The sequence below is a fragment of the Acanthopagrus latus genome, chromosome 22 (genome assembly GCF_904848185.1).
Source record: "Acanthopagrus latus isolate v.2019 chromosome 22, fAcaLat1.1, whole genome shotgun sequence".
In the NCBI taxonomy this organism is placed as follows: Eukaryota; Metazoa; Chordata; class Actinopteri; order Spariformes; family Sparidae; genus Acanthopagrus; species Acanthopagrus latus.
In genome coordinates this window covers 24,061,661-24,088,650 of record NC_051060.1, presented here as the reverse complement: position 1 = coordinate 24,088,650, position 26,990 = coordinate 24,061,661, and the positions used below count along the sequence as shown (strand labels likewise).

The 26,990-nt window shown below is 42.1% G+C and overlaps 2 protein-coding genes across 3 annotated transcripts in view; one reads left to right on the top strand and one right to left on the bottom strand.

Annotated features, from left to right (window-relative positions):
* vsnl1a (visinin-like 1a) overlaps positions 1–21,982 on the top strand; it is a 36,077-nt gene extending 14,095 nt beyond the window's left edge. For both annotated transcript variants that reach the window (XM_037085665.1, XM_037085664.1), the window contains 2 exons: positions 18,103–18,318; positions 19,721–21,982. In XM_037085665.1, coding sequence (XP_036941560.1) covers positions 18,103–18,318; positions 19,721–19,918 — 414 coding nt within the window. In that variant the 3' untranslated portion in view covers positions 19,919–21,982. The remainder of the gene's footprint in view (positions 1–18,102; positions 18,319–19,720) is intronic.
* A 1,106-nt stretch (positions 21,983–23,088) lies between these two features.
* On the bottom strand, positions 23,089–26,071 carry sf3b6 (splicing factor 3b, subunit 6). Its single transcript, XM_037087537.1, has 4 exons — positions 25,911–26,071; positions 25,153–25,271; positions 23,900–24,038; positions 23,089–23,703 (listed from the first exon to the last, which is right to left on the bottom strand). Exons 1-4 carry the CDS (start codon positions 25,938–25,940, stop codon positions 23,614–23,616), a joined length of 378 nt encoding a protein of 125 aa, XP_036943432.1. The 5' UTR covers positions 25,941–26,071; the 3' UTR covers positions 23,089–23,613.
* Positions 26,072–26,990: the final 919 nt, after the last annotated feature.

Here is a 26,990-nt window from a genome sequence, read left to right as displayed (position 1 = left end):
TTTTCTGAAAATAGATTTTCTGTTTTCTTTATTTGTGATAGTAAATGAGTCTGTGAAGATTTGGACTGGTGGTTGGACAAAATAAAAAACTGAGGAAGGTACCTCGTGCTCTTGGAATTTGTGATTTTTTTATTTTTCTAAATTGATAATCGATCAGTTGTGAAAATCATTTGTCCCACTTTAAAATCCGAATATTCCCAAATTGGCAAGCTGCTGCGCTTAGAAACTAAGTCCTCTGTGTTCGTATGTTGAAGCTCTAGTCTGTAGTAACCTCCCAAATATCGTGCACGTCTCCTTTGCTACCTCGATATTCCACACCTGTATATCTGTATTCCACTTCCTTATTATTTTGCCTCCACACTTTCTCTAGTACTACTTAACAACTGTCGATTAGAGATGATATAATGGAAACACTCACTTTATTATAACAGCAGTTTGTGTATTTGCAGTCTTGAGTCTTCGGGTTCGTTTATGATGGAACGTACATTGGCTGAAGTCTTCGTGGTGGGTTGAAGTACAGTCAGCTTTTCTTCTTTCATCCACATCTTTTTCTTCCGTCATTGCTATTTGTGTGTCTGGGCCCCAGTGTAATATAGAGAATGCCTCTGAGAAATGAACCGGTAGCTCAGGTTTTAGTCTCACTTTGTCTGTCAGGTGTAATTTAATTAAAGGACAAGGTTATAACAAGATGTTCAATCAACACTCCCAGTATCCACGCGTTGTCAATCTCGTTTTTTCACTTTCTCAGCACAGCGTCGCTGTTCATAAATCCTGGTCAACTGCGCCGGATCATCAATTGACCCTCCCGCATGTTTTTGTTTCCCAGTGGATTTTCACTTTTAGTGGCATCGCCAATGCCAGACAGCGACATAAAAATGGAAGTGAGGCCTCTGCGACAATTCACACTCAAGTGCTTGTATGCCACGGTGTGTGAAATTTCTCATCTCTGACACGCCAGCCGCCGCGGGAGCCATTCGTAACAAGATAACGACACTCACTGAGATGTTAAGGTGATAGATTTTGTCACTCGAATTTTTTCCTTCCCGCGATTGATGCGTGCGGAAACGGCAGCCACACACATCCATTTAACAGATCCATACACGTCCACATCAGTCTTTCGTTTAAAAGAGTAAACTATTGTCGCCCTGTTGTTGTTTTATCCGTCTATTTAGCATTTTAGCGTGTTGGTCGACACTAACATGAAATGAGCGTTAGTATTGTTGGTCGCCTGCCAGTCGGTGTTCTGTTGATGTTATTGTGATGAGATGGATGTCAGCATAATGGACTTCATTATGGTTTCTGCTACACACAGCAACTCTCTATCTCTGTCTCTGCCGCTCATATTACTCTGTGATTGTTTCTATGGAGAGAACACGCACCCAAGTACAGGAAAACACAAACACACAGAGTTTGATAGTTCAACTTTTGCATTTTCAGCTTTTCAGGGTTTCTGCGTGGGTCCGGAAAGCCCGGGGAAAAAAGATTCAGTTGTCGTGGTTTAGCGTCAAAAAGTCTTGAAACGTTTTGAAATGAAGAATGTCAACAGTGAACTCCTGCTATGGTGCTTCACATGAGAAGCGATGTGAAGGGGAGAGAGGGCCCTGATGTAGATTGGAAGCATTGTTGTAATACTGGCCCAGACTCAGACACACACACACACACACACACACACACACACACACACACACACACAGATGCATGCTGACCTGAATATAGATGCACTGTATGGATGGATTCCGCTCTGTTGCGTCTCGCTTGCATAGCCTCAAGGCTTCTGCTGCTGACGGGTGTGCGCTGTGTGTGGGGTTTTTTTTGTGTGTGTGTGTGTGTGTGTGTGTGTGTGTGTGTGTGTGTGTGTGTGTGTGTGTGTGCACCACTGACCGTTCAGCAACACTGTGATAGTGTTTATCGCCTCCCCAGACAGACACACAGACACACAGCGAGTAAATGGAGCGACAGACGGACAATGACATCATCTGGCCGACAGCCTGCTTTCTGTGAGGGAACATATGTCACCTGATCACAGAAGACAAACGACAGATAGAAAAGATGGAGGTGCAGCTGTGGATCAACGTGGGAAATCAGCTGTAAAAGCCCACCGGGAAGTGTTACCTGGAAAATCCTTTTGGAATAATTTGGATATATGACACACACATTGGGGTTAGGTCTCTGCAGCGGCGACGACATGATATATGTAAAACAAAACAGCTGTGCTCTGTGTTTTATTCATCACGTCAGACAGACCTCTCAATGTTACTGCTAAGCCCGTGTGTGAGTTTTGAGGCTGATACTGATTTCTAATAATGATAATAATAATAATGATAATAGTAGTTTTCCTTCTTGAATAGAAAAACAACCTTAATTGCATAAAGCTGTGGTCACAGTGAGCAGGACATCTGCAGGCCTGTTCATCCCTCAATCAACACGTTGTTCCTTAACTTTCCGACATCGTATCATAAGAAGTATTGGTGCAATTTAAGAAAGACTAATAAACAAAACTATGATTTCCTCTTTGAAATAAATATACAACTATTATATTAACGTTTACAACATCTGAACTAAATACAAAAATGTGCTCAACTAACAATCATGATGAGATTTTTACTGAAAGGATAATTTCACCCAAAAATAGGAATTCAGTCTTTATCTAATCACCCTCATGCTGATGGAAAGTCACATGAAGTTTCGTGGTCCACAAAACATTTCTGGAGCCTCACAGCAAAACAGTGTTGCAGCATTCTGCTAAACAACTGAAGGAGCTGGAGACTTGATTTAAAATGCAGAAAAACAGCCGAGGAAACAAACATAAAATGGATCCATACAGCCCGTCCAGCATAATTCAGGTCTTCGGAACCCCAGAGATCCCAGATTGATTTAAGAATACATTATTTATAACCTTGATGTTTGGTATAGTATCTCCTGTATCCACTGCAGACGGTTATGCACACTAATGCTTTTAGCTTTGCAACTATAGTGATGATTTTGGCTTTCTAAAGGATGTAAAAAAAACATCTTTTTAAGTCAGTTTGGACACCGATTATATACAGTCGTCCTCAAAATTATTCATACCCTTGTTAATTTTGTGATTTTTTTATTTTTGCGATGAAACTAATGCATTTTTGTCACGTTTGTTTATGAATTATATGTGACCAACAAGTGAAAGAACGACAACAATACACAATTCAAGAAACTCTTAAATTCATGGGTATTTTATTGTCGGATTACCAAAAAATGCCATGTTCAAAATTATTCATACCCCTGGCAATATCTCAACAAAAATGTCCCAAATGTGTTCATCTTTGTCCCAAAGTTATTTCATGATGTCTCATTGGAATGAATACCTTTTTTGTTGACCAAATGTTAAACAAGGTTAAAAAAATAGCATCTTTCCAGAAGAGTATAAATAGTGGGAAAGTGTTCAGGTCATTGTTAATCTCTGGTCATCATGGTAAAGAAGAAGGAGCTCAGTGAGGACCTGCGTCAGCATCTTGTGCAGGCCCACAGTGAAGGAAAGGGTTACAAGGCCATTTCCAAGCAGTATGGTGTCCCTGTCTCAACCATCCAGAGCATCATCAACAAGCACAAGAGGTTCAACACTGTCAAAAACCTCAGTGGGCATGGCCAAAAGTGTAAGGTGTCCCCCAAACTTGCCAGGAGAATCTGCCGAGAGGTCAACACCAACCCACGGACCACAACCAAGGCCCTAATTCAAACCCTTGAGCAGACAGGGACAAAGGTGTCACGGTCCACCATTGAGCGAGTTTTGCACAGAGGAGGTCTCCATGGACGTAAACCTTGGAAGATGCCGCTGCTCAGGAAAAAACATCTGGTAGCTCGCCTGGCCTTTTGTAGAGGTCATCTGAAGCAAGATCCCAGCTTTTGGTCAACCATCCTGTGGTCTGATGAGACAAAACTGGAGTTATTTGGCCATATGGATACCCAGTATGTCTGGAGGAAGAAAGGAGAAGCCTATAGACCAAAGAACACTGTGCCCACTGTCAAGTATGGTGGTGGAAGCATAATGCTGTGGGGATGTTTCTCTTCCAGTGGCACAGGCAATCTCGTCAAGGTCCAAGGTATCATGAAAAAGGAGGATTATATCAGGATACTTGATGAAAATGTCAAGGAATCTGCTGAAAAACTCAAGCTTGGCAAAAACTGGATGTACCAGCAAGACAATGATCCTAAACACACCGCCAAGGTAGTCAAGAAATGGTTCAAGGACAATGACATCAGTGTCCTGGAATGGCCAAGTCAAAGTCCTGACCTCAATCCAATTGAGAATTTGTGGCATCACTTGAAGACCAGAGTGATGGCGAGGAAACCAACCAACCTGACCCAGCTTGAGGCATTCGCCAAGGAAGAGTGGGCCAACATCCCACAGGAGACGTGCAAGAAGCTTGTGGACACGTACAAGAATCGTCTGGAAGCAGTCATAAAGAATAAAGGCTATGCCATTGACTATTAAATAAAGACGATGGACTAGGGTATGAATAATTTTGAACATGGCATTTTTTTTGGACTCCGTTAATAAAATACCCCAGAAATGATTTTTTAAAATTATTTTATATTGTTGTCATTCTTTCAATTGTTGGTCACATGAAGCTAAAACACAAATTTGAAAACAAGCATTTATTTCATCACTAAATGAAAAAATCACAAGAATCAGCAAGGGTATGAATAATTTTGAGGACGACTGTATGTGTTCTTCTTTAATACTGACGTGATTAAAAGCTTAAGCCAAAAAATGTTGCCAAAAAAATAATGGGGTGTCCCCTCTTGCATGAATACAGTGCAGCTGGTGTTGTGGGTGTATTTATGTAGCTTTTCATAACATTGCATAACATGAATTATTCCTCTCCATCTCCTCCGTTTCACTACACAGCGCTCTTTCCAACCTTCTCTCTCATCCCTCGGTGGGGTTTTTTTTTTTTCCCTCCGTCTCTGTCTTTACCCACCTCCCCTCTCACCTCCCTTCCTCTCTGTCCGAGTGGGCTTGTGGCTGCCATACACTAAAAATAGCTTTTGTCATCTCAGAAGCTCTCATGCCCGTCTCCATCGCTGTCACAACACAGGCGCACACACACAAACTCAGGGAAATTCTGTTCAGCAGTATGAAACAATGTGTGCTCACTTGAGAAGACCTCATTTTGCACGACTCACTGTGCTGGAATATAGAAATAGTCTTTGTTTAGAGCTCAGAAAATTTGAGTCACACAAACGGTAATGATAAACTCTGGACTAAATGACTCACTCATTATGACAGTCAGTCGTTTACAATGTTTAGAAAGCACGGAGGGAGGAGAATCTGACACTGAAAATTAGCAGACCGTAATTTTCATGAAGACAAACAGTGTTTTTATTTTCCAACCGTGAATTTTGTGCGGTCTTTCAGAACATTAATTTGATTATTGGTGTCCAAAATTAGCTGAAACGGAGACAAACAACTCATAAATACACTCAGAGGCAGAAAAAGGACGACAGGATGATGGACAGGTAGAGACAGAGAGGGAAGAAAATGGACAGATGGGCAGATATCTGGTGATGAATTGCTTTTGAACCTATCAGCTGCTCTCTGGCCTAGCTGTTGTGTCTCACTTTGAACCTTGAAGTTGTAACTGAATTATCCAGCGAGCTTCGGCCTGTGTCACTGCTTCTGCTGCTGCAGTGTGAGAAGCAGAAAATGGAAGATAGTGAGCGCCTTTAGATGCTTAGAATAAGATAATGGGGCCTTTTCTGGGTGGGGGAATCATTTCAGATTGACCTGTGTATAACCATTAGCACACCCTCCGTAAGAACAACCCATTTATTGTGGTCGATCTGAGAAGACGACAGGCCACGGAGCTATTAGCCTCAGGTTTAAATCCTGCGGTGCAGTGGGGTGGTCGTGGAAAATTACCTTCAGCTGGTTAACGAGTGTTCAAGCCACTGAGTCAGCAAATATCCACCCTTGAGAAACGACGCTGGAACCCCACAGGCCGACCTCTGACCTCCGAGTGGAGGGAGAGAATAGACCGTGCAGTAATCTGATTACTGCTCATACATAATTTTCCATTTCTATAGTGCATGAAAAGAAAGATTATGACAAAAACGTATTACATTCTTGTCTTAATCGTGTTAGAAAACACTGCAATGACATCAAATGGTACATAAAGAAAATCTGCCAAGACAATGGCATGGATTAAATATGCCCTCAAGGTCAAGTCAGGTCATCTTGCACTTGTCAAAGTACTCTGTAAATAAAATGGGTCTTGCTAATCAGTGGAGTAGCCCTCCTCTTCCTAGCTTGTAGTGCTTTAGAGTAGGACATTATTAGGTTAGTATCCTGGCCCTTCTTTCTTTCCTGCTCTGCTTATCTTGTTTCAGATTTTCACTCTCTTGGTTTCTCTGGCTGTCCTGCAGTATGTAATAATTCTTTTTTATAGTTTCGTTCAGTCTGTTTAGTCTTCCTGTTACTGATCAATAGCCCAACACAATGACAGTTAAAGTAGTAGGTTGACATTTTAGGGAATTCACTTCTTTCACCATCTTGCCAAGACTGAGAGAATGTCAATACCAATCTCGTGTATTTATGACGATGATATGAATCAAGAAGCCACCAAGGAGATGGTTGACAGAGGAAAACAGTTTGTCTGGCTATATAAAAATAAAATGAATAAATAAAATCGTATAGAGGCTGTCCTGTGTGCTCCTGAATGTGCAGAGAGCAGGATCCTCCTGCTATGGCATATAGAAAGGAAGGAGTGGATTGTTAACAGCAAAATGTTCAGGAAGTTAGCTTAATGATGATATAATATATACACAAAATGAGGATGTTGAACTGTAATTAAGTTTGAACAAGTGACTGATAAATTAGTAAAACTCATTTCATGTTCAGCACACTGACAAGAGGGGTGTCCATCTTTTCATTTACCTCTCAGCAAGAATTAATTTAGAGTAATACTTTAACTGTGGCGTCAGCCCCAAAGTATCAGAGTAAAAAGTCTCCCTCTGAAGGACATTTGTGCTCAAAGCTAACTGAAGCTCACGTCATATTAATAGAATTCAAAGACTATTAAACTTAAAGGTAGAATCAGTAGGATTTGTCCCAGCTGTTCCTGAACGTGCCACAAAGACAGTTGTTGGGTTGGTAAAGCGTCCCGAGCAGCAACAAAGAGAGAAAATCAGAAACTCTCTGCAGATACGAGACACTAACACGCCTTTTCTGCACATTCCAGCCTCCCTCTCTGTCTGTTTACGGCTTCTTACGTCTTTGTTTCTCGCTACGTCTGCCAGGCGTGATGTGCTCTGATAGGTCAGTCTTGTGATGTTGGGAAGGCGGTGTGCGATGAGGCCAAATAAGAATTGTTCATATTTCTCCTTGAATGCATTAAAACTAAAGCAACAAGTCTGTTTTGAAAATGTGAGGAGGATAAATTTCAGATATTTGTGTTCAGGTACAGGAAAGGAAAATGAATAAATAAGTGTTATTTGTATTTGTACTGCGTTAACTCTTGTATGTAGGTGTTCCTCAGGGTTCAACATTCGGTCCACTCTTGTTTGCTGTCACACTAATCAACCACTTCTCTAAGTATCGCTAATAAAGTCCAGAGATGATTTTTTTCCCAATGAGAGACACTTGTAATAGTTCAGATGGTATTTGAAATTGCATCTACATGGTTGAAAGAGTTTGATAAACACATCAGTAAATTTGTGATAAATCCATTCATGGTTCTGTGGACTTCTGATCAGCAGCATCTGAGTTTCACTGCTTATGACCAAATTAAGTTTTATAGTTTATAGAGCTTGTTTCCCTGAATACAGCTGATCAACAGGGTTTAACTGCAGATATAAATCTGACCACATGGAAACAGTGGTTACATTTTATGTCCTGCATTTGTTTTTACTTTGTTTGGGATGAAATGAGGAAAAGACAAAAGATTTTTCAGTTTCTCTCTGTTGACCTGATAATTAACTGAACATTTAAGATGGAAGAAGAGATGGATGGGACAAGTTTTCCCATGTTGTAAATTCCTTGTTAATGCACAAACGGAGCAGTTGTTATTCTGCCAATCAGACGCGCACTGTGTGAAACGACAAACACGACGATTTATATTCTGAATTGTCAAACGTCTTTCTTTTACTGCCAATATCTTGGAGATGAACTGCACTTGCTTTGTGTAGGCAGAGAAAGTAAGTAATCATCTACTGGGTTAGGAACAGTTTGGTTTGAGAAAATTATGGTTTATAAATTTTGTACCGTCTCTAATGTTTTAGTAATCTTGGACTGGTTAGTGGGATGTTAGATAATATGACTGTGAGTCATTGTAGTTCTGTGACTCTGTACTTTAGCTTCAAGCTAACATCAGCATGCTAACACGTTTACAGTGACAGGGCTGAAATGTTACCTGCTTGTGGTACTAAAGGAAAAGTCAGGAGATCACCGTCGTTATGAGGGTTCATCCTCCGTGGACGATGAACGTCTGTACAAAATTTTAAGATCAGACCAAAGTGATTCATTGATTGACCGGCCGACGTTACCATCTCTAGTGCCACACAGCCAGCATGCCTCAAAATATATAAACCGTCACTATTCAGACAGTGAATGTATAAATGATTTAGTGCAGGAGAGAAATAGTTTAACTGCACTTCAAGCACCAATAAGACAATAAATCTGAAGTGAGGTGTTGATAAAAAAGGAATGAGGTGAGCGTTTTGTACCAGACTGACCCAGTTACCCCTCAGGTAAACTCACCCAGACACCAGAGAGTAGGGAAATGCAGATGCAGAGAAAGGGAAAGCGAGGGGTTGCACTACAACACAGAAAACTACAAAGTGTCTATAACGCAGGTGTTCACAGGTGAGCCAGTTACCTGCACCGTGAGAATAGAACTCGATCTATATCTGCATGCGCCCTTAAATAAGAGCACATTAAATTCAGATCTTTGACTTGACTGATAAATGGACTCAAATATGAAGCAGGTGATATAAACCCTGAAGACATGTTGTGGGTGTTTCAGCTCTCTCTAAGTCAATTGGAAATAATGTTGAGGCAGCAGAGAGCACAAACACATAAATGTTTGCATGCAGATTCAGAATCCTGAGGTGCTTCTGCACAAACGCACAGACTCAGTCCTGATTGAGGAGTCATGAATGATGAATTCATGCTTGAGGAGGAGTATCCAACGAGGTTTGATGAGTCATGTCGTATAACGGAGGCACGATATATAAATAATGAATCGTACTGTAGACTCCGAGAGGAAATGGGAAAGAGGTTGTGTGATGTGTTTTGCTGGGTGGTATTCTCTCTCTCGCTTCATCTCGCTCTTCTCTTTCTTCCCTTGCCTCTTTCTTCTTCTTCTTCTTCTTCTTCTTCTTCTCCTCCCGGTGCCGTCTCTTGGCCCTGCTGAGCTGGAGAAGCTCACAGGCCGATTATGAGCTTTTTTAAAGGTGGCTTCAAACCGCACAAGCTGCTGTGAATTTATCATGCCAGGCACTTTAGAGACTAGCCAGTCTGGAAACACCACTGGCGAGTGAAGATAAAGCAAGCAAGTCCTCCCCCCCTTTTTTTTCCCTCTGATACTCTGCCTCGCTTTGAATTGCGTCACAAGGAGCAGAGGGTAGCCCTCCAGGTCTACCTGGCAGTGAGTCACACTCTGCTTCCTGCCTGGCTTGGCTGCTTGAGTCGGTATCAGAAAGGCACCGGTGGAATGCAGACAACATTTTTATGTACTGCTGATAAATATCTTTTTTTTTTCAGCACTAGAATGGAAAGTTACTGATGTGGATTAATGCTTTGTATGTATTCTGATGTATTTGCCTCTTGCTGCAGCCTTTCTCTTCCTTAGTGCCAATACACGTTCCCCTCGCCGTCCCCAGAGGCATGAAATATGCTTCACACTCAATAGTGCCATCTGCTGTCATCTACGCAGGAAGTGCAGAGTTAGTGCTGCCAGATGGGTGTTTTGTAACCACAGATAAACCAGGGTCGGAGACAGGTCTGCTCCAAATTCCTCTTAAATCACAAGCTGAATTATTGTGTGCAGTCCAGGAATCAGGCTCATTCCTGGAATGCACACAATCAGTCATAATGGACACCATAATGGATCTAGTCAGCCGTTTAAAGTGGGCTAAATATCCTTTCAGTCAATCTGTTGTAGGGTAGGGCGTGCGTGTAATGTCAGACGAGAGAACCGCCGACCTTCAGTATCTGCTCCCTCCACATAACCAGCCGTGGTTTCACTTATCATTTCGTGGTTTATGTTTTAATCAAGTGGCCCCTCTTATTGGAAGCCTGTTGTCTCGCTGACTGAAAGGCTCATCCCTCAGTACCAAAGCAATCTTACAGACCTTGACCATAAACAAAGGTCACATGTGCGTTAATGCAGTCTGGCTCGAGCGGCGGCAGAGATTGATGCCTGCCGGCTCATTGTAGCACCTTTGATTGTTGAAGGTTTTTTTTTTGATGCTTCAGGTCTTATTTTTCAGATTATTAGTGGCTGAAAAAGAAAACTGATGTCAGACTGAATCAGAAGAATCAGAATCAGAAAAAGCTTTATTGCCAAGTACGATGTTACACATACGAGGAATTTGTTGTGGTGATATTGGTGCATGCATCAAATAACTATTAAGTGAAAATATAACAAATTAACAATATAAACTATTTAAAGAATAGAAAATATAACAAATGAACAACATAAACTATTTTAAAAAGTAGAAAATATAACTATACAATATAAATATATATACACAATCTGTTTTTGGGGTAAGAGGACTGACACTGATGATTTCTTCCATTTGGTTAAAACAACCACTGACGTGCCAACAAACTGTCGGCATGATGGCAACAACGGCAATGGAATAATGATGAAAGGGACCAGAGGGTAACGCTCGATCAACTAGCTGGTTAGCGTGCTGAGTGAGGATGAAGTCTACATACGTGACAAAACATGACATGAATAAAACTAAAGTACATTACCTAGTCCATGAACATGTCTACCTGGGTCACACAGCCAGATTTTAATTAACAGTGGTGGTAATTTGACAATAAATCTATCTGGTTTCACTTTCACTCCAGCTGCTACAAACAGGTAACACAGCATGAAGTCAGCAGCACCTTCAGTCAGGAGCAGGGGGAGTGTTTCCTCTGTTTTTCCCGTTGTGCTGACTTTGCATACTTGAGCTGATCTCGACAGTCTCGCTGAGAAAATTTAAACTGCAACTAAACACCTCATTCCAGCTTGAACATGCAGATTTCACAAATTAAAGAAAACATTTGTACACACACACACACACACACACACACACACACAGGCTCAGACAGAATTACTAGACTTTCTCTGAAAGAGGACAAAACCATGACTCCACGTGGAAGTTACCAACCCAAGAGAGTGGATTTAGTGTTAAGATGATCTTTTTAGTCCTGGTTAATTTGGCAACACCCGCGGTTACCACGGTAACGGCGAGTGCAGTTTTAATCCAACAGGCAAAAAAAAAAACTCATCAGCTGCATCGTCAGAAACACAACAGAAGAGCGACTGCGTATCCGTTCACAGCGCAGCCAGACATATTCACGTTGTTTAAAGAAAGTCACTCATCCGTCTTTTTTTTCCAACACGTCATGAGCAACTGGAATCGGACTTCCGAAACAATGTAGTGCGCTTGTTTTAGCGGTTAGTGTTGAAATTATTCTCAGGGGTAAATTACTGCTCACTTGTTTACACCCAGTGACGCTGATATCACAGCAGACACCCGTCTGAGACTAACAGGAGGATGATTGGAAATGCATTTTACGGAGCGGAGGGGATTGCATGTGTGTGTTTTCTATCTGTGCAGACCCTGGAGACTTGGAAGCGGTAGCATGGCTAAGTTTCTGTTGCTGCCTGGCACGTCACTGAGGGTTTATGTAAGAGCACACGCGGGCTCCATCTCTCTCACGCAGACACACACACTCTGTAAATACCCAGGCAATGGATTATGCATGTATTCCCGCTCGCTCTTCCTTCTGCTCTGTGAAGAGGCAGCTAAGCGGCTCTTTGAGAAGCGATGCACACGGCCATATGCAGCGACAGCTAGTGCTGTCAAGTCAAGGTCCTGCTCGTGTGTTCCTCCAAACGGGTTTGACTGCTTCTGACAATGTTAGCAAAAGGGATGCATGAAACATAAGGCATTATTTACACAGCCCTCTGGTGCTGCAGTGGAATGACAGGAACCGTAGGAAACAAGTCAAAACTAAAGCCCCATTTTTAAACATGTTGCTAACGGGAGAATACAGACCTCCAAAGCTTTGAAGGGCAAATTACTGCCTCAGTCTGACCTCTAAAACCAGATTCTGTACGCTGGGGAGACGAACAGCCAATGGCAGACGTGCTACATATTGTTCATAACATTAGAGGCAGTGCCTGTAAGGACCCTCACGCGGGGAGAGATGACCTTGTGGGCTTCATGAAAGCTGACTGGAAGTATTACCAGGCTTTCTGATCTATTGTATTCTATTTTATTCTCTGATGGGTCTCGTTCTGGTGGTCACTGAGCAGCAACATGTACGGTGAGGATTCATTTTTCATTTGGCAGCAGTCCTGCAGGTAATGATAACATTTATCCACAGGGAGAAACCACACTGAACCATCCATATTGCATAAATGAGCTCTGAGGCTCCCAATAGTGTGTGTGTGTGTGTGTGTGTGTGTGTGTGTGTGTGTGTGTGTGTGTGTGTGTGTGTGTGTGTGTGTGTGTTTCCAGTCTATGGAAGCAGCAAGGAGATCTGAAAGATATACAGAGGGACGGATTTGGAATCGGTCACTTATCAGTGGAAAATAGAGGTTCGTGCTACAAAGCGTGGTATCGCCATGGCGCCGGTCCAAAGCATGCATCAAGGGACAGTGAGTGCGTGAATGATCACCCACCGGGTCGTCTTCTGGGAGATAAGGTGGACAGGGAGGGATCTGTTTTGGCTGGTGACAGATTTCCTGTCTGTTGGCCTCATTACAGCAGGCGGAGACGGTACTGAGTCTTAATTTGATTATTATTTAATCAAGAAAGAATCAATGGATCAAAACTTAAGTGATATTACAGTATTTAATGATCTCAGATACTATATTTGATATTAATTATGCTGAAAGAAATGTAGAAATATATACATATGACACAAATATTTACATTTACAGTACCTTTCAATTCCTCTCTTGAAAGCAGTTTTTATTGCTGCTGGCGGAGTCCGCCTTTCCCGTGTGGTAATAACAAGGGATTCACGTCCAGTGTTTATTTTTGTAAATGCCATCGTTTTATTTAACTTAGTACACACCAACTAGAAAATCCATGTCCATTGGAAAAAAATTGGATGTAATGACGCAGAACAAACAACATTCACATGAAAAGTTATGTATGGCCGTTTTGAACATAAAAGAGAAACGATAAGCTGCCGACAATATAAATGAAAGTTAAGCTAAGCTACCAAATAGTAGCTTCCTCTCCTCCGTCTCATAAAAAGATTCTCTTAGACCTAGAACAAAAAAACTAAAGGTCCATTTCTAGTTTTTTTCTAGAGCTTTCAACTGTGTCTTGTGATCCTCCTCAGTGGACAGTTTGCTCAGTTAGCATGGAGTAACTAACGTTACCAGAAAGAGAAGAGCTGGTTTAAACCTTAAAAATGCCGTCAGGACACCTCACAGACAAACAAGCAGCAGCTCAAACGACAGATTCATTCATTCATACTACTAATCATGATTCTGCAGAGTCAGAAAGATCCTAACTTCTCCCTGCAGTCTGCCTCAGATCAGTGACCAATATACTGTTAAATCTTTATTTATCTTACTATTTTGTGAGTACTCAGATAACAATAATCCAGTTACATGCAATCTGCAAGCTTCCCCAAACCTCGACAGAATGTACATATAGTAAATAAATCTTTCATCTCGTTTAAATCCTGACCCTCGCGAGCTCATCATTGCAGAGCTTTTAAGCTACAAGATGTCTGTCTGGCTTAGCTGTTATCTGAAGAGCTGGCAGCGCAGTCGGGCCGCCTGAACACAAATTCTGGATCGAACGCCGCTGTTACCTAACCTCTTGAAGTTATTTTAAAACCAAACACCAGTCATTTGTTACTGATGAGCCTGTCGTTTGAGGGTTAGCTGTCAAATCGCTGTGTTTCGATCTGTATTATTCATCTGTTATATGATCTTGTCACTGTTCCGTCAGTGTGAAACAGCCCTCATGTAAATATGGCTGCTCTCTCTCTCTCTCTCTCTCTCTCTCTTTTTCCACCTATTCTCTCTTCTTTTTTCCCCGTCCTGCATCATTTTTACCCACTTCTCTGGCTCTCCCTCTCTCGGTTTTTGGATCAGCACCAGCGCCAGCTTGCAGGCTGATTACGAAGGCTTTAATGTTCCATTTAACAGCAGCATGTTTGGGGTTGTGTGTGTGTGTGTGTGTGTGTGTGTGCAGAGGTTGAGTGTTGGGGTAGGATTGTTGTTTGACAGAATAGGCCTCGTCACACACACTTGTTGACACACACACACACACACACATTCATGGTGACATTAGCCTTTATTAAGCCAGCTGTGCCCGTCCGCCTGGCTCTTCCCTGAGTGGACGGAAGCGTCTGGCGTTCAGCCTGTCCTTTGATGGCCGACTCCAAACAGCCATATCAAACAGCCATGACAGCAAACGGGAGCCAAATCAGGAGCAGAATAAGACTTCATGGAAATGTTAACAGCCTAACATCCGCAGCTGTAGAGGCGAGAGGACGGTGGCGTCGGGTCCTGACTGTGTCACTTCTGTTGTTACGTGCTTATTGTGTGCCATCTAGCAATGATAAGATTTTGTTTTTGATCCTCGACAGCTGCCGTCTGACAAGACTTCTCCATGTGACAAAGACAGAAAAGACCAACCAGAGACACTCGGATGGAGAAATCTCACAGTCTGCCCCACTTTCTGTCGTTCCTCTCTCTGTTTTTACATAACAAAGTGTTTCATAACTTGCCAGATTGTCGAGGAGCCGCAGTGGCTTTTCTCCCCCCCCTCCTCCCTCCCGCATCACTTCCCTGACACCTTTTCTTCCTCCCTCTCAGTTTTTCCCCTCTCCCTCCCTCCCACTCAAAAACTCCTACATTGTCCCGTCCATCCACGTGTCTCCTCCTCCTCCTCCTCCTCCTCCTCCTCCTCCTCCTCCTCCTCCTCCTCCTCCTCCTCCTCCTCCAAGGCTCGGACAGATGAGCCGAGGTGAGGCCATACGGGGGCAGGAGGCAGCGCTCGTGGGAGGAAAAAACCACGTCGCATTCGTGCAGAAAGTGTCAGGCGGCGTCCTGTTTCCTCCTGGCAGCAGCCGTCCCCCGGAGACTTGCTCCTTTTAAATGAGTTTAGCTTCTCCTGAGCAGGAGAGCAGATAGAGACCTGGATCTCTGTCACACCCATTGTAGCCTCCTCCTTCATCTTTTCTCTGCCCCCCTCTCCCTCTCCTCTGTCTGTTAACTTCTCACTGCAGTCTCATCGGTTCTGCTGCTGCAGCACAATTTACATGGGTGGGACCTCATTGCAGATGGGCAGCATTGCAACCCGAACTGACTCTCACTGTCTCACCTCGTCTTATTTATCCACCTCCTCATCTGTTCCTCTTCCTCTCTCCCTCCTCTCTCCTCCTATCTCCCATCTCCTGCACTCCCATTAGGATTCATGGCCTCAACTTCCCCCCCGTTGTGACTGCAGACAGTTTGTTCGTGCTGGGGCGGTTACTCTTCGGAGCGGATAAGGCAGCGTCCTCGCCTTTTTTTTTTTTAATTCGCTCCTGTATGACAGGACAGTCTGCTTTGCACACGGGCAAGGACACAATGTAGAACAGTCTCTCACCGCCTGAAACAAAAGTCCATGTGCCTCGGATCCGCTTGCTGCGTGAAATCACTACAGATTTTTTTTTCCCCCAACTGCTTTCGATGCTTTGGCTTCTTGTTTGGGACTTTAAAGCTGCAATAATTAGGCTGACCAAGTAGCTCAGCTGGTAGAGAGTGCAGTGAGGCTGTGTCAAGGATTTAAATTACAACCTGTGGAGCTTCGCTGCATTTCACACCCCTTCTCTCTCTCTCGCCCTGTTTCCTGTTACTCTCCACCAGGGGGTGTAAGGATACGTCGATCCAGATCAATAGACCGATTCCATGATCTAATAGTATCGATGTAAAATGAAAACTAAAGATATGCCTTTATTTTGAAATTCCCATGAAACATCTGTGTCACGTTTCAGTCTGCGCTCAGCTCCTTTCTAACAAAGCTTTGTTTTTATTAAAAACAGCAGATTGTTTTAACATTTAAATCTGGAGCCACTAATATTTCCAACTGTCAAATCGTATTTTAGTTGCTTTTTGTGAGCTGATAAAAATGATTGTGTTAAATGGACACATGACATCATCTCATATTGATCTCAGGCTCCTGTATCGAATCCAATCGAGATCAGATCGTGGCAGACTTTGTGATATCAGCAGATATCGTATCGTATCGTGACGAAACCTGCAATTTACACCCCTACTTTTCACCTACACTACCAAATACCAGTGAATCATTTTAAAAAACCTGCTATCATCATAACTGTTGTATAATTAATTACCTGACTCTCATTGAGTTGATGTTCTCGTCAATTCTACCTGTAAAAACTCACTGTAACTGTTTCCTGTCCTGCACTAAACAGCAGGTTTTGTGTGCACGATGTGTCGGTTCACATCAGCTGTCTCATCACTTGTAACATCAAACAGAAGTCATTTTTATCTTCAGCTGTTCCTTTGTTTAACTCTGTTATTTATAGTTTATGTACATAGAAAATAAACTACAAGATTTTCTCTCTACTAATAAAACACAATGCTGTTTCACTTCCGGTTTGATGCATTTCAGTGATGACGGCTGTTACAAGTCTTCACAGAGGATCCACGCTTAGCTTAGATCACCCGTCGGCTCTCAGAGTGTTTACCAGAGAGGTCAAGTGGTCGGTTGTATCTAGTGAATTGCTCAGCTTCTCCCGGCTGTCCACGGGGGTTCGTGGTGTACAGGAGATGAGGAGCAGAGCAGTGTGCTCAGCGGTCATCGACAGAGTTTCTGCATTAACCTCTGACCTTGTGTACGAGTGCTGCAGTTCTGCAGTGATGACATGGATGGCTCCGACCGTCGACTTGGAGAGGGGCTTTAAGTTTGAACTAACACCGAGAACAGAGCTGATCCCTCGTATTTGTAATCTATGTCTGAGCTACAGGACAGACGACTGTGGCGTCATCACACAGAAATAGATTACGGTCGATTAAAATCAATTTGTCTGTTGTGCAAAGGACATAAAATGTAATTGTTTTATCTATTTCACTGTCACTGTGCGATCCAGTGCTCTTGTCCTATTGAACCCTGTACTATCACATCATAATGATATACAAGATTAAGAGTCTGTTGTGCTGCTGTTAGCTCAAAGCTAAAGTTAGCATGCTAACATGCTCAAAATGTGACAGGACTAAGATTTATAGCAGGTTATGATGTTTGAAATGCTCACCATCCTGGTTTAGCATGCTAGCATTAACACACACACACACACACACACACACACACACACACACACACACACACACACAAAGCACAGTTGAAGTGTTGGTTTGCCTATTTGCTCAAAAATAATCAGCACACATCTTGAAATAATGTACATTTTGTCCTGATGATGGTGTTACATGAAGGTAGAGGTTTCACCAAAGTGATTACAGTCAAAATTTAGTTTGATGAGTTGCAATGAGAATATTATGGGCTGCTAAAACCCACAGAGTGAAGTTGTGAGGCAGGAGGTCCTTGAACTGGTGGACTTACATTCAAGGTTAATGTTTCAACTGGTGTGTGAAGGTTTCAAGTGGGTGAACGAACGATTGTATCCACCGGCTCCTGGTCCCTCAAGCCTGAAGGAGAAAAGACAACATCCCCCAGGAATCAATACAAACTTCAGTGTTATCACTTACTTGAGAAGTAGGACGTGTCTCAGGTTGTAGATGGTTTGAAAAGACGGGCTACAAACTACACGGCATATATGTGAGACTCCACCTTGTAGCACTGGATTGTGATTTTTTTCTTTCATCCAATCTTGACCGTCATCCTCCGTTTCCTGTTTTTCCATTCCAGTTCTTCCCGTACGGAGACGCGTCCAAGTTCGCCCAGCACGCCTTCAGGACCTTCGACAAGAACGGCGACGGCACCATCGACTTCAGAGAGTTCATCTGCGCCCTGTCCATCACATCACGAGGCAGCTTCGAGCAGAAACTCAACTGGGCCTTCAACATGTACGACCTGGACGGAGACGGCAAGATCACACGGGTGGAGATGCTGGAGATCATCGAGGTATCGCACTTTGCTCGACTAGTTCTTATTCAGATTTAGATTGGAACATTTATAGCGCTCTCGTTTCGGTACAGACAGGAGTGGTGTCAGGCTTCCCCTCTAACTCTTAACAAGAAAGGAAAAAAGCTTATTTATTTACTTACAGACTGTCTAACTATGTCTTAAACGTTCTCCTGCTTTGCTTCATGGCCTCTATGTTTTTTAACCTGCTGACTCACAGGGATGCAGCGCTTTTGTTTTTTTAAATATCTGGTTAAAGGTTATGCAGCAGAGGGCTGAGCCTGCAGGGTCTGACAAGACATGAATTATTCATAAACACAAATAACATAAAACAAGCAACCAGAACTAAAAGCGCATTTTTAGAGTCGAGTCATGTAGAATTTGGGGCACTTTGTCTGGTGGATGATATAATACTCAGAGGGGAGAACTCCTGGTGTTCTGCAGTAAAAAACATTATCAGTGTGATTTCCTCTCACTACACCTCAATAATTCTATCTGTATGTGAGATACATTACATAGGGGGATATCTATTTCTCTTTAATATTTAGATTGAAATAAAAACAGGTTATCAGCTGAACCGTCTGATCTGAGCTGTGAAGTCCACCAACAAACTGTGGTTCTGATCTGTACATAGTACAAATATAGAATAAATTTATTCATGCATGTGTGGATGTAATCTTTCACATTCTGTTCTCTCATGTGGGAGGACGTCAGTAAAAAAAACCAAAACTAATAGCACAGGCTGTCATTTCTGAACATCGTGTTATCTGTGCGAACACAAACTCAGCGCTGACTGACAGGTGAGCCAGAATAACTGTTGGCAGCGTAGGTTTCTGCACGTTAACAACTTTACATCTCTTTATGTTGCAACACTTTTCAATTTCATCTTGTTGCAACGCTTTGTTCATGCTCCGATTACAAAGAAACGCTTGTTTAGGGTCCAGAGAAGATCACGTGTCGGCGTAAACTACCTGCTTTTGTCGCCACGAACACAGCTGGAACATTTTCCCGAGGTTTCTTTGGAAAATTCCAGTGACGTCAAGCTTAACAAATGTTTAGAAAAACGCCATCTTGGTGACCTGTGACCACATCCACCTCTGATGTAATGTGGACTTGCTTGATGTGACACATTTTGCAGAAATGTCAATACGGTACGCAGCCTGTGACAAATGTGAGTGTATCTGTGGTTAGCTGCCAAAATTGTATCCTGCCAGCTGGGCTCCATCTGTGCTGCTGTCAGATGCTGGTCACCTAAACACACCAACATGTTTCCTCGGTGCCTTGCTTCCTCTCCTCACACGTCTTTTCCTTGCATCACTCAAGAAAAGACACAAACGAAGGAAACATGGGTGCATCAAGAGGCTTGAGATGAAGCTCTGCTCCTCTCTTTCTCCCCCTGCAGGCGATCTACAAGATGGTGGGCACTGTGATCATGATGAAAATGAACGAGGACGGCCTGACGCCCGAGCAGAGGGTGGACAAGATCTTCTCCAAGATGGATAAGAACAACGACGACCAGATCTCGCTGGAGGAGTTCAAAGAGGCGGCCAAGAGCGACCCGTCCATCGTATTACTGCTGCAGTGTGACCTCCAGAAATAGGCCGGAGGGCGAGCGCAGCCCTCCACCAGCCGCCACGGACTGCACAGAAAGAAATTTCATGTTCCATTCAGTTTGCAGCTATTTCCACTGAAAAAAAAATTATATGCTTGGACTACCTTTCAATGGATCTGCTTCTTGTGTTTGAAACACTCGTGTGCATGAGAATGTTATTTGCTATAAAAAGATCTACACACAACATACAAACAGTGTGCGGGTTCAAGAGTGCAGGTGCACACTCACAATACACACACACACACACACACACCTCACTACATAAGAACACCACGCACAAATAATATATATATATATAAATCTATAAATATGAATATATATTTAAATTATTCCAAGATCAACTGCCAAAATGTGAAGTGTGCAAAGTATTTTCCATAAAGTTTCATTCTACTGGAGCTTGCGCATCAGTGATGTGCTACGTTGAATTTGCCGCTACTCTATTTATCGTTACCGAGTTTACTGACGCTAGCTGTATGTGTTTCATAATACCGAGTAATGTCGACCGAACCAAATTCCTATGATGATGATGTATCTGCCTCCAGTAAGACACTCTTATCCATCGTCTCGAAAAAACATTAGCTCTAGAAGAGATGGATCAGCGTTTGTCCAACTTTTTTCCTTCTGAAACATGCTTGTACTGTCAGTAAAGAGAAATGTAAACGTAGTTAATTTGCATGCCTTTAGGTTCTGCCTTAAAAATCTCCTCATTTTGCATCCTGTAATTGCAGACAGAAAGCCTTATCAAGTGACACTCGGGAGAAGCCATGAGAAAAGATTTTTACTGAATAGGGAGAAGAAAAGAAATAATCATCTTGCAGTAGGTCCTTCTACAAGTATCGTCGTATGGGATGTAATTTTTTGTGATCTGTCGAGACGTTTTCTTTTGACTGCTTTAACTGTGGGAGCATGTTTCCTTCGTAGATTAACCGTAGTGTATGTTCCCCCCCTCCCTCGTGCATCTCAAACACACTTATCTCGTTACAACTGAGTAGATGTCGAATGTGGAGGAATCCATCGTTTTGGACGCGGAGATAAATTGATGCATTATTGAAGCAAATGGACGTGTGAGATTAAGCATTTTAAGATTAGGATCCCCCCCCTCTCCCCCCTTTCTGGAGAATGAATGACGCTTCCTTTAGCTGGATTTCAAGAAGTATTCATCTAAACTGTCATCAGTTAGTTATGTGTCACCATCACATCCTCTGTTTCACTACGTTTAGCCTGCAGGTTGCATATCAACCACGATAAATTCAGAGGAGATTTGCTGAGGAGAAGACAATACTGTTAGGCCCCGCGCAGCATTTTAACTCTCTTGTTTGTGTTTTTTCAGTGGAAGTAAATGAATGCTAGTTAGTGAGAGGAGCAAGTGAATGGCGTCTCATCATACACTGTAACTAGTAGAGGACGGCCCGTACTGTGAAGCCATGTTTTTTCGCAGGTTGGACTATTCGCCCTCCCTGACCCTCGAAGTATTTCTCTCTTACCGATCCAGTCAATCTTTTTGTACTTTTTTACTCCCCTCTCTCACACATTGTACACGTGCTGATGCATAGTAAATGTAGAGAAGTTCAGCGTGGTTACCTCCTGAAAAGCAAAAAAAAAAAAAAAAGAAAGAAAACAATTTGGAAATAACCTGTAAACCACCTTGTACCTTCTTCTTCTTCAGTAAGGTTACCTGGCCCCCCGTCTGAGAGCACCGATAGCACCAGTGCTTTGTAAGAGCTGGAGGAGGTCAGAGGAGACAGGTGATGTGTCACAACGTACAGCACTGCAATAAAGATCTAGCATTGTTAGTCCATCGTCATCTCGCCGCAGTGTGGCTTGCCAACCCCACCCCCACCCATCAGTTTCTAATCTGAACTTCTTTACATGAACATCTTTGGGCCAGACAATGTTTCTAACTCCAACTCTGTTAATTGCTATCAAGATACCAAATGTAAGCAAAGGCAAACGTGTACAAGGATTCTTTTGTAGCATGTATTGTGTCCCTGACGACATGGCTGCACTACTCCCTGTGTTGTGATTTAATCTAATAAAAGGAACTCTATGGGCTCTCGTCTCGTCTGCTGACTGAACAAACCGCCTCCTGCACAATATCCAGTAGACGTTCACCTCGACCAGCTACTGCTCTATCGTCACTGCTCATCAAGTAAAAGCTAATTCCAGCTACCCTTTAAAGATTTCATCCAGTTCATTTACGTAATTTAACTGTTTATCTGTCATGAAGTGTTTCTGCATTAACCTATTGTCAGCTGTTTCTCTGTCCAGCCAGTAATTTAAAATACCTGTTAAGATATTTTATCCACTTCTTTAAGCTAATTTACATACAAATACAATTCTAGATATTTGAATTTGCTACATTAATTTAACTTAAAGCTAATTTAACTGAAAGCTAACTATTTAAACTGCTTATCTAGTAATATATTCTACCTATTCAGAGATACCATCCAGTTCCTGAAGACATGATGCTATAATGTCCCTGTGCAACCACTAGATGTCACTTTTGAGACAAACATCATTACAGAGGAAACCATTACTGATGCTGAGTCTCAGTTCAGGGTCTGCCTCCTCTGAAGGACCCGGCCTTTGTGGTCTTTGAAGGCGAGTCCTTCAGAGACCTTGTTAACCTCGTCAGCCCTTAAATGCGAGTCTAGCCTTTGGAGCATTTCCTGGTTGCGTCACCAGATGTTTTACTCTTACGTCACGATTTTTGCTGCCCAGGCCGCAAGAGTGACGATCTACGTCACGCGATGTTGTCATTTTCTCTCTTTTTTTCTCCTTTTTCGGGCGCACAAAGAATCTCGGGATATGTGAGGCCACGAAGGATCGTAGTGGTGCATCCTCCAAAAACAGGGAGAAGAAGGAGCATCTGGAGGAGCCTTCAGACTGGGACAGACTTCATGCAGCGCTGACATAATCAACCTTCAAATGCTCCTCTGAGGGATGCAGACCTGAACTGAGACACAGCACCTATGTTTGCTATGAACTCTGTAGTCCATTGATACCGATTACAGCGGGTTCATTTGGAGGCTCGTGTCCTCACACATTTACATCAAACTGCATCATCACATGCAAATCTTATTGATCTATCAGGGTTCACACAGAGGACAGCACTTCTGCTACGTTACATGTATGTACGGAGAGGGGAGGAGACAGGAGCTTTTAGAAAAGGAACATTTATTTTACAGAAACCATTTACATTTATGGTCAGCGCCGATCAACTCAATGTGGAATCACACACTGTTCAACCAAGGTTGGCTTTAAATTAAAAAGGTGGATGAAACAAACTTAAAACAAAAAGCCTGAAAAACAACCTGCCCTTCTAGATTTTAACATCTTTTGCAGGGTAAATATTGTTTCTCCGTCTTGCCTGTCGATCGTCTCAACAGAAACACAAACCCAGGTTCTTTTCTGAAAATCTAACTGAAAGGTGAATTTTGAGAAACAATATTTAATATGAATGGCACACAACAGCTCCCGGCCCTGATGTTATAACTCATTTGATGGAAATAACACAAAATATTTCAAACGCATTTCACAAAATCATTTAAAAAAAAAACATTTTCACCATCGTTATCAGTAAGAAAATACCAGAGTAGACGTGGTTTTTGTACAGACAGAGAAGGAAAGACTGTAGACGTGGTGGTGTAAGGGGTGACGTGGTGGATGATGTTTCCAGATTGTTACTTTGGAGGGTCTGTGTTGATGCCATATTTCTCTTTTAGAAGCTTCAACTGTTCCTCCTTCTTCTTTGTATCCATCTTCTGGAAAGCCTGCAGACGAGTCGAGAAAACACAGAAAACTAAATTACGTCTGGAATCACTGTGTCAAGGGATACATTTACATTTCCTAAAGATTCAAAGCCTTTATTCTGAAACCCGTGTTTTTGTTTTGACATCTACTGAAGCATATTCCATGACGGCCCTTTGACCGCACGGCGCCTACAGACGCTGCGACACTCATACGTACTCTGTTTGCGTTGTAGTAGAGGACCACCAGGTAACGGTTGCAGACGTTGAAGCCTGACAGATGGTCACAGGCATTCTTGGCATCAAAGATGTCTTCATAAACCACGTAGGCTGTTCCTCTTGTTTCAGGTGTGTTTCCCCTGAGAGGCAAGGAAGAGAGAAACACACAGGAAGTGACTACAAGACCCACACCTGCAGAGTCCAACATGGAGCTTCAGTGTAAATTTAACCTAAAAGGACATCTGAATATCACTGAAGCAGTTTAGAGACCATTTTTTATGTTGACAGAACATGTCAGTTAAATGTATACATGGACACTACTGCTCTTGCTGAGCTGGATAAATAGTAGCAGATGCTCTTAAATATTCCAACCATCTTCTTTCAGGAAATGTTTTTCTGCTATCTTACTAAAAGTGTGATTTCCATTTATCTAACATTTAGAAGGAAACCTGTTTCAGTGTTGGTGAACCTACCTGACTCACCAACCAGAGTAGATCAGTTAATAGGGGACTCAAGTAGGGATACAAATTGTAAGCAAATTCTTTAAGCGATAGTCGGGCTATCAATCAATTCATCATTAATAATATATGAAATATCTTGGGCAATCTTCCTTTAGCAACCTGTTTTAACCACTGACATGATCTGTGGTTGATGTAAAATCAGAGTCAGCTTCATTTGGAGTTGAATGAACACAAAATAAATTATAAAGTAACTTGAATTTTAAATGAAATAACACAAAATAATGACTTTATTTGAATTACAAGGCTCACATCAGTCGTTTTTTTAACAACTGGCAACAAAATCCAGAGTCCTTTTACACAACTTTTTAATTATTTTTCCTGAACTTCAGTCTAATGTTGGCTTTATTGCTGAATATTTCAGAGCTTTCCCTCTAAAACCTGAGATATCTATTTAGATTCAACAATCTGAGAAGTTAAGACGGGAAATGTCTGCTAACAACTCACGCAATGATTAAATTCAAGCAAACTTCATCTACTTGGATGAATATACATATTGAAAACAAACTATAAAATTTGATAACATGAAAAATGCAGTTACAATTTTTAAGGGCCTTCATTTTCACTAAATTGATTTATCAACTTCTAATACTTTAACACCCTACAGATGTGTCTACAGATGTGCACATATGTCTGTGTCATTGCCAAATATCAATAATGAAAATGATCAAACCAAGTATTTATTTTGAAACCCATGTGACAACTGAAAACCCTCCGGCTGTGTATGAATACTCACGTTCTGATTTGCCGTATTGGGCCATATTTCCCAAAGATGTCATACATTTCCTCGGCAGTGATCTTGTAAGGAAGATTCCTGACATACAGGATCCTGTTCACCTCTGGAGGTAATCGGATCTGCAGAGCACAGCAGGAAAAACAAAGTATTAGACTAAACCACAGTGAAGTCAATGAGGATGTCAGCTGAGCATTTAATAAGCAACAATATCACAAGGTATAGCATATATATAAGTATTGGCGAGTCAGCTGCAGCTAACAGTTCATGTAGACACGCTTCTGATAACCTTCCTCATACTAACAGCTACAATTTTCTTTTGCTAGTTGACTGACTTATATTTGAAGTGACAATAAGTGAAGTTATATTCTTGGCCAACAGTGAACCAGAGGCCATATAAACCACCTCTAGACTACGTAAGGTGATGTTACTCTGTTGAATCACCGATAACCGACTTAGCTAACAGAATGTTAACCGATATAGCAGTGTTTACGTAAGCAGATGTGTTAATCAAACAAAAGTACAGACGACATAAAATCCTAAGAAAGTCATCTAAATTAGTAGAAATGCTACATTCTTTAAACAATATGAAAAATTGCGCTAGGTTTCGGCATCAGCCGTGTGATTGTTTTCAAAACGTTAGCATGCTAACCGACTAGCTGTATGCTAACGCTGCCTGACGCGGAGCTGCTAGCCTAACCAAGCTACTAGTATCAGTAACATTCGTCACAGAATATTCCCGCCGACCCGCTCGGACTTACATTAGCGCGTTTCGCCGCTTGCATAGCCATGGTGACGAACTTTTAAGTGTTAATATGACCGCTGAAGAACAAACACGCAGTTCCAGAGAGCTTCACTCCTCCAGTCAAAATGGCTGCAATCGTCATCAGGTGACAGACTTCCGGTTTCCGTTTGTAGCGTTTTACGGTGCGGTGCTGCCCTCTACGGCTCCGGAGGGAAACACTCACCCGGATCCTCTGATAAAGAGCCTCTGGAGAGTCTGTTCCCAGGGCAGGACATGTGTTTTATGTTTTTAATTGTAAAACTAATATTTTATAATACATATCTTATAACTTAATACTCTAGCTTGAACGTTTGCTGAAGTAGTAGGGGAATTATTATTATTATTTTAATCCCCATAAAGAAGAATGGGAAAATATTTGCAGAAAAAGCTGAATATTTCCAAAAGTATGCTAGATAGAGAAGAAAGACACCACCATGTCCCTAAAAATCAGAACATTTTGATAGCTGAATGTTCTCTGTAGCTTAAAATGTATATAATGATGTATTGATAATAATAAATGGCGTTACTAAAGATGAGAGCCAGTGAATTCAGTTTAGAGAAGATGTAAGTTTTGTCTTTGAGGTCTCGTCCTCTGAACGCCAGTCTCCATCACTTCTCAGGGTAGTTTGAATTTTCACAAGTGTTCAGGTAGTTATTTTTACAGTACATAATCTTGGCTACATTTCACAATTCTGTTTCTACGTATGACTTGAGATAAAACATGGCAAAAAAAGATAACATAAAAGTGGCACAATCAGCATTTTGTGGGACATGTTTAGTGCTGATTCCACATCCAGCCACCGGTGTGAGAAGTAGGTTTCTCCACATTAAGCTGACAAACATTACTGCACAGTGGTTTGGTAGGACAACTGTCAGGTGTCACTGGCTTCACTGCATCATCCATACAATGATCAGATGGTCTGTTTACTATATTTTTTCGTACTTAGGTGGCCAGGTTGTCTGAACAGTCATCAAGTGAACAAGATCACCTGATGTTACAGTCTGACACTATTAGAAATCTGACTCACAGGATGAACAGTACTTAATTCATTATGGC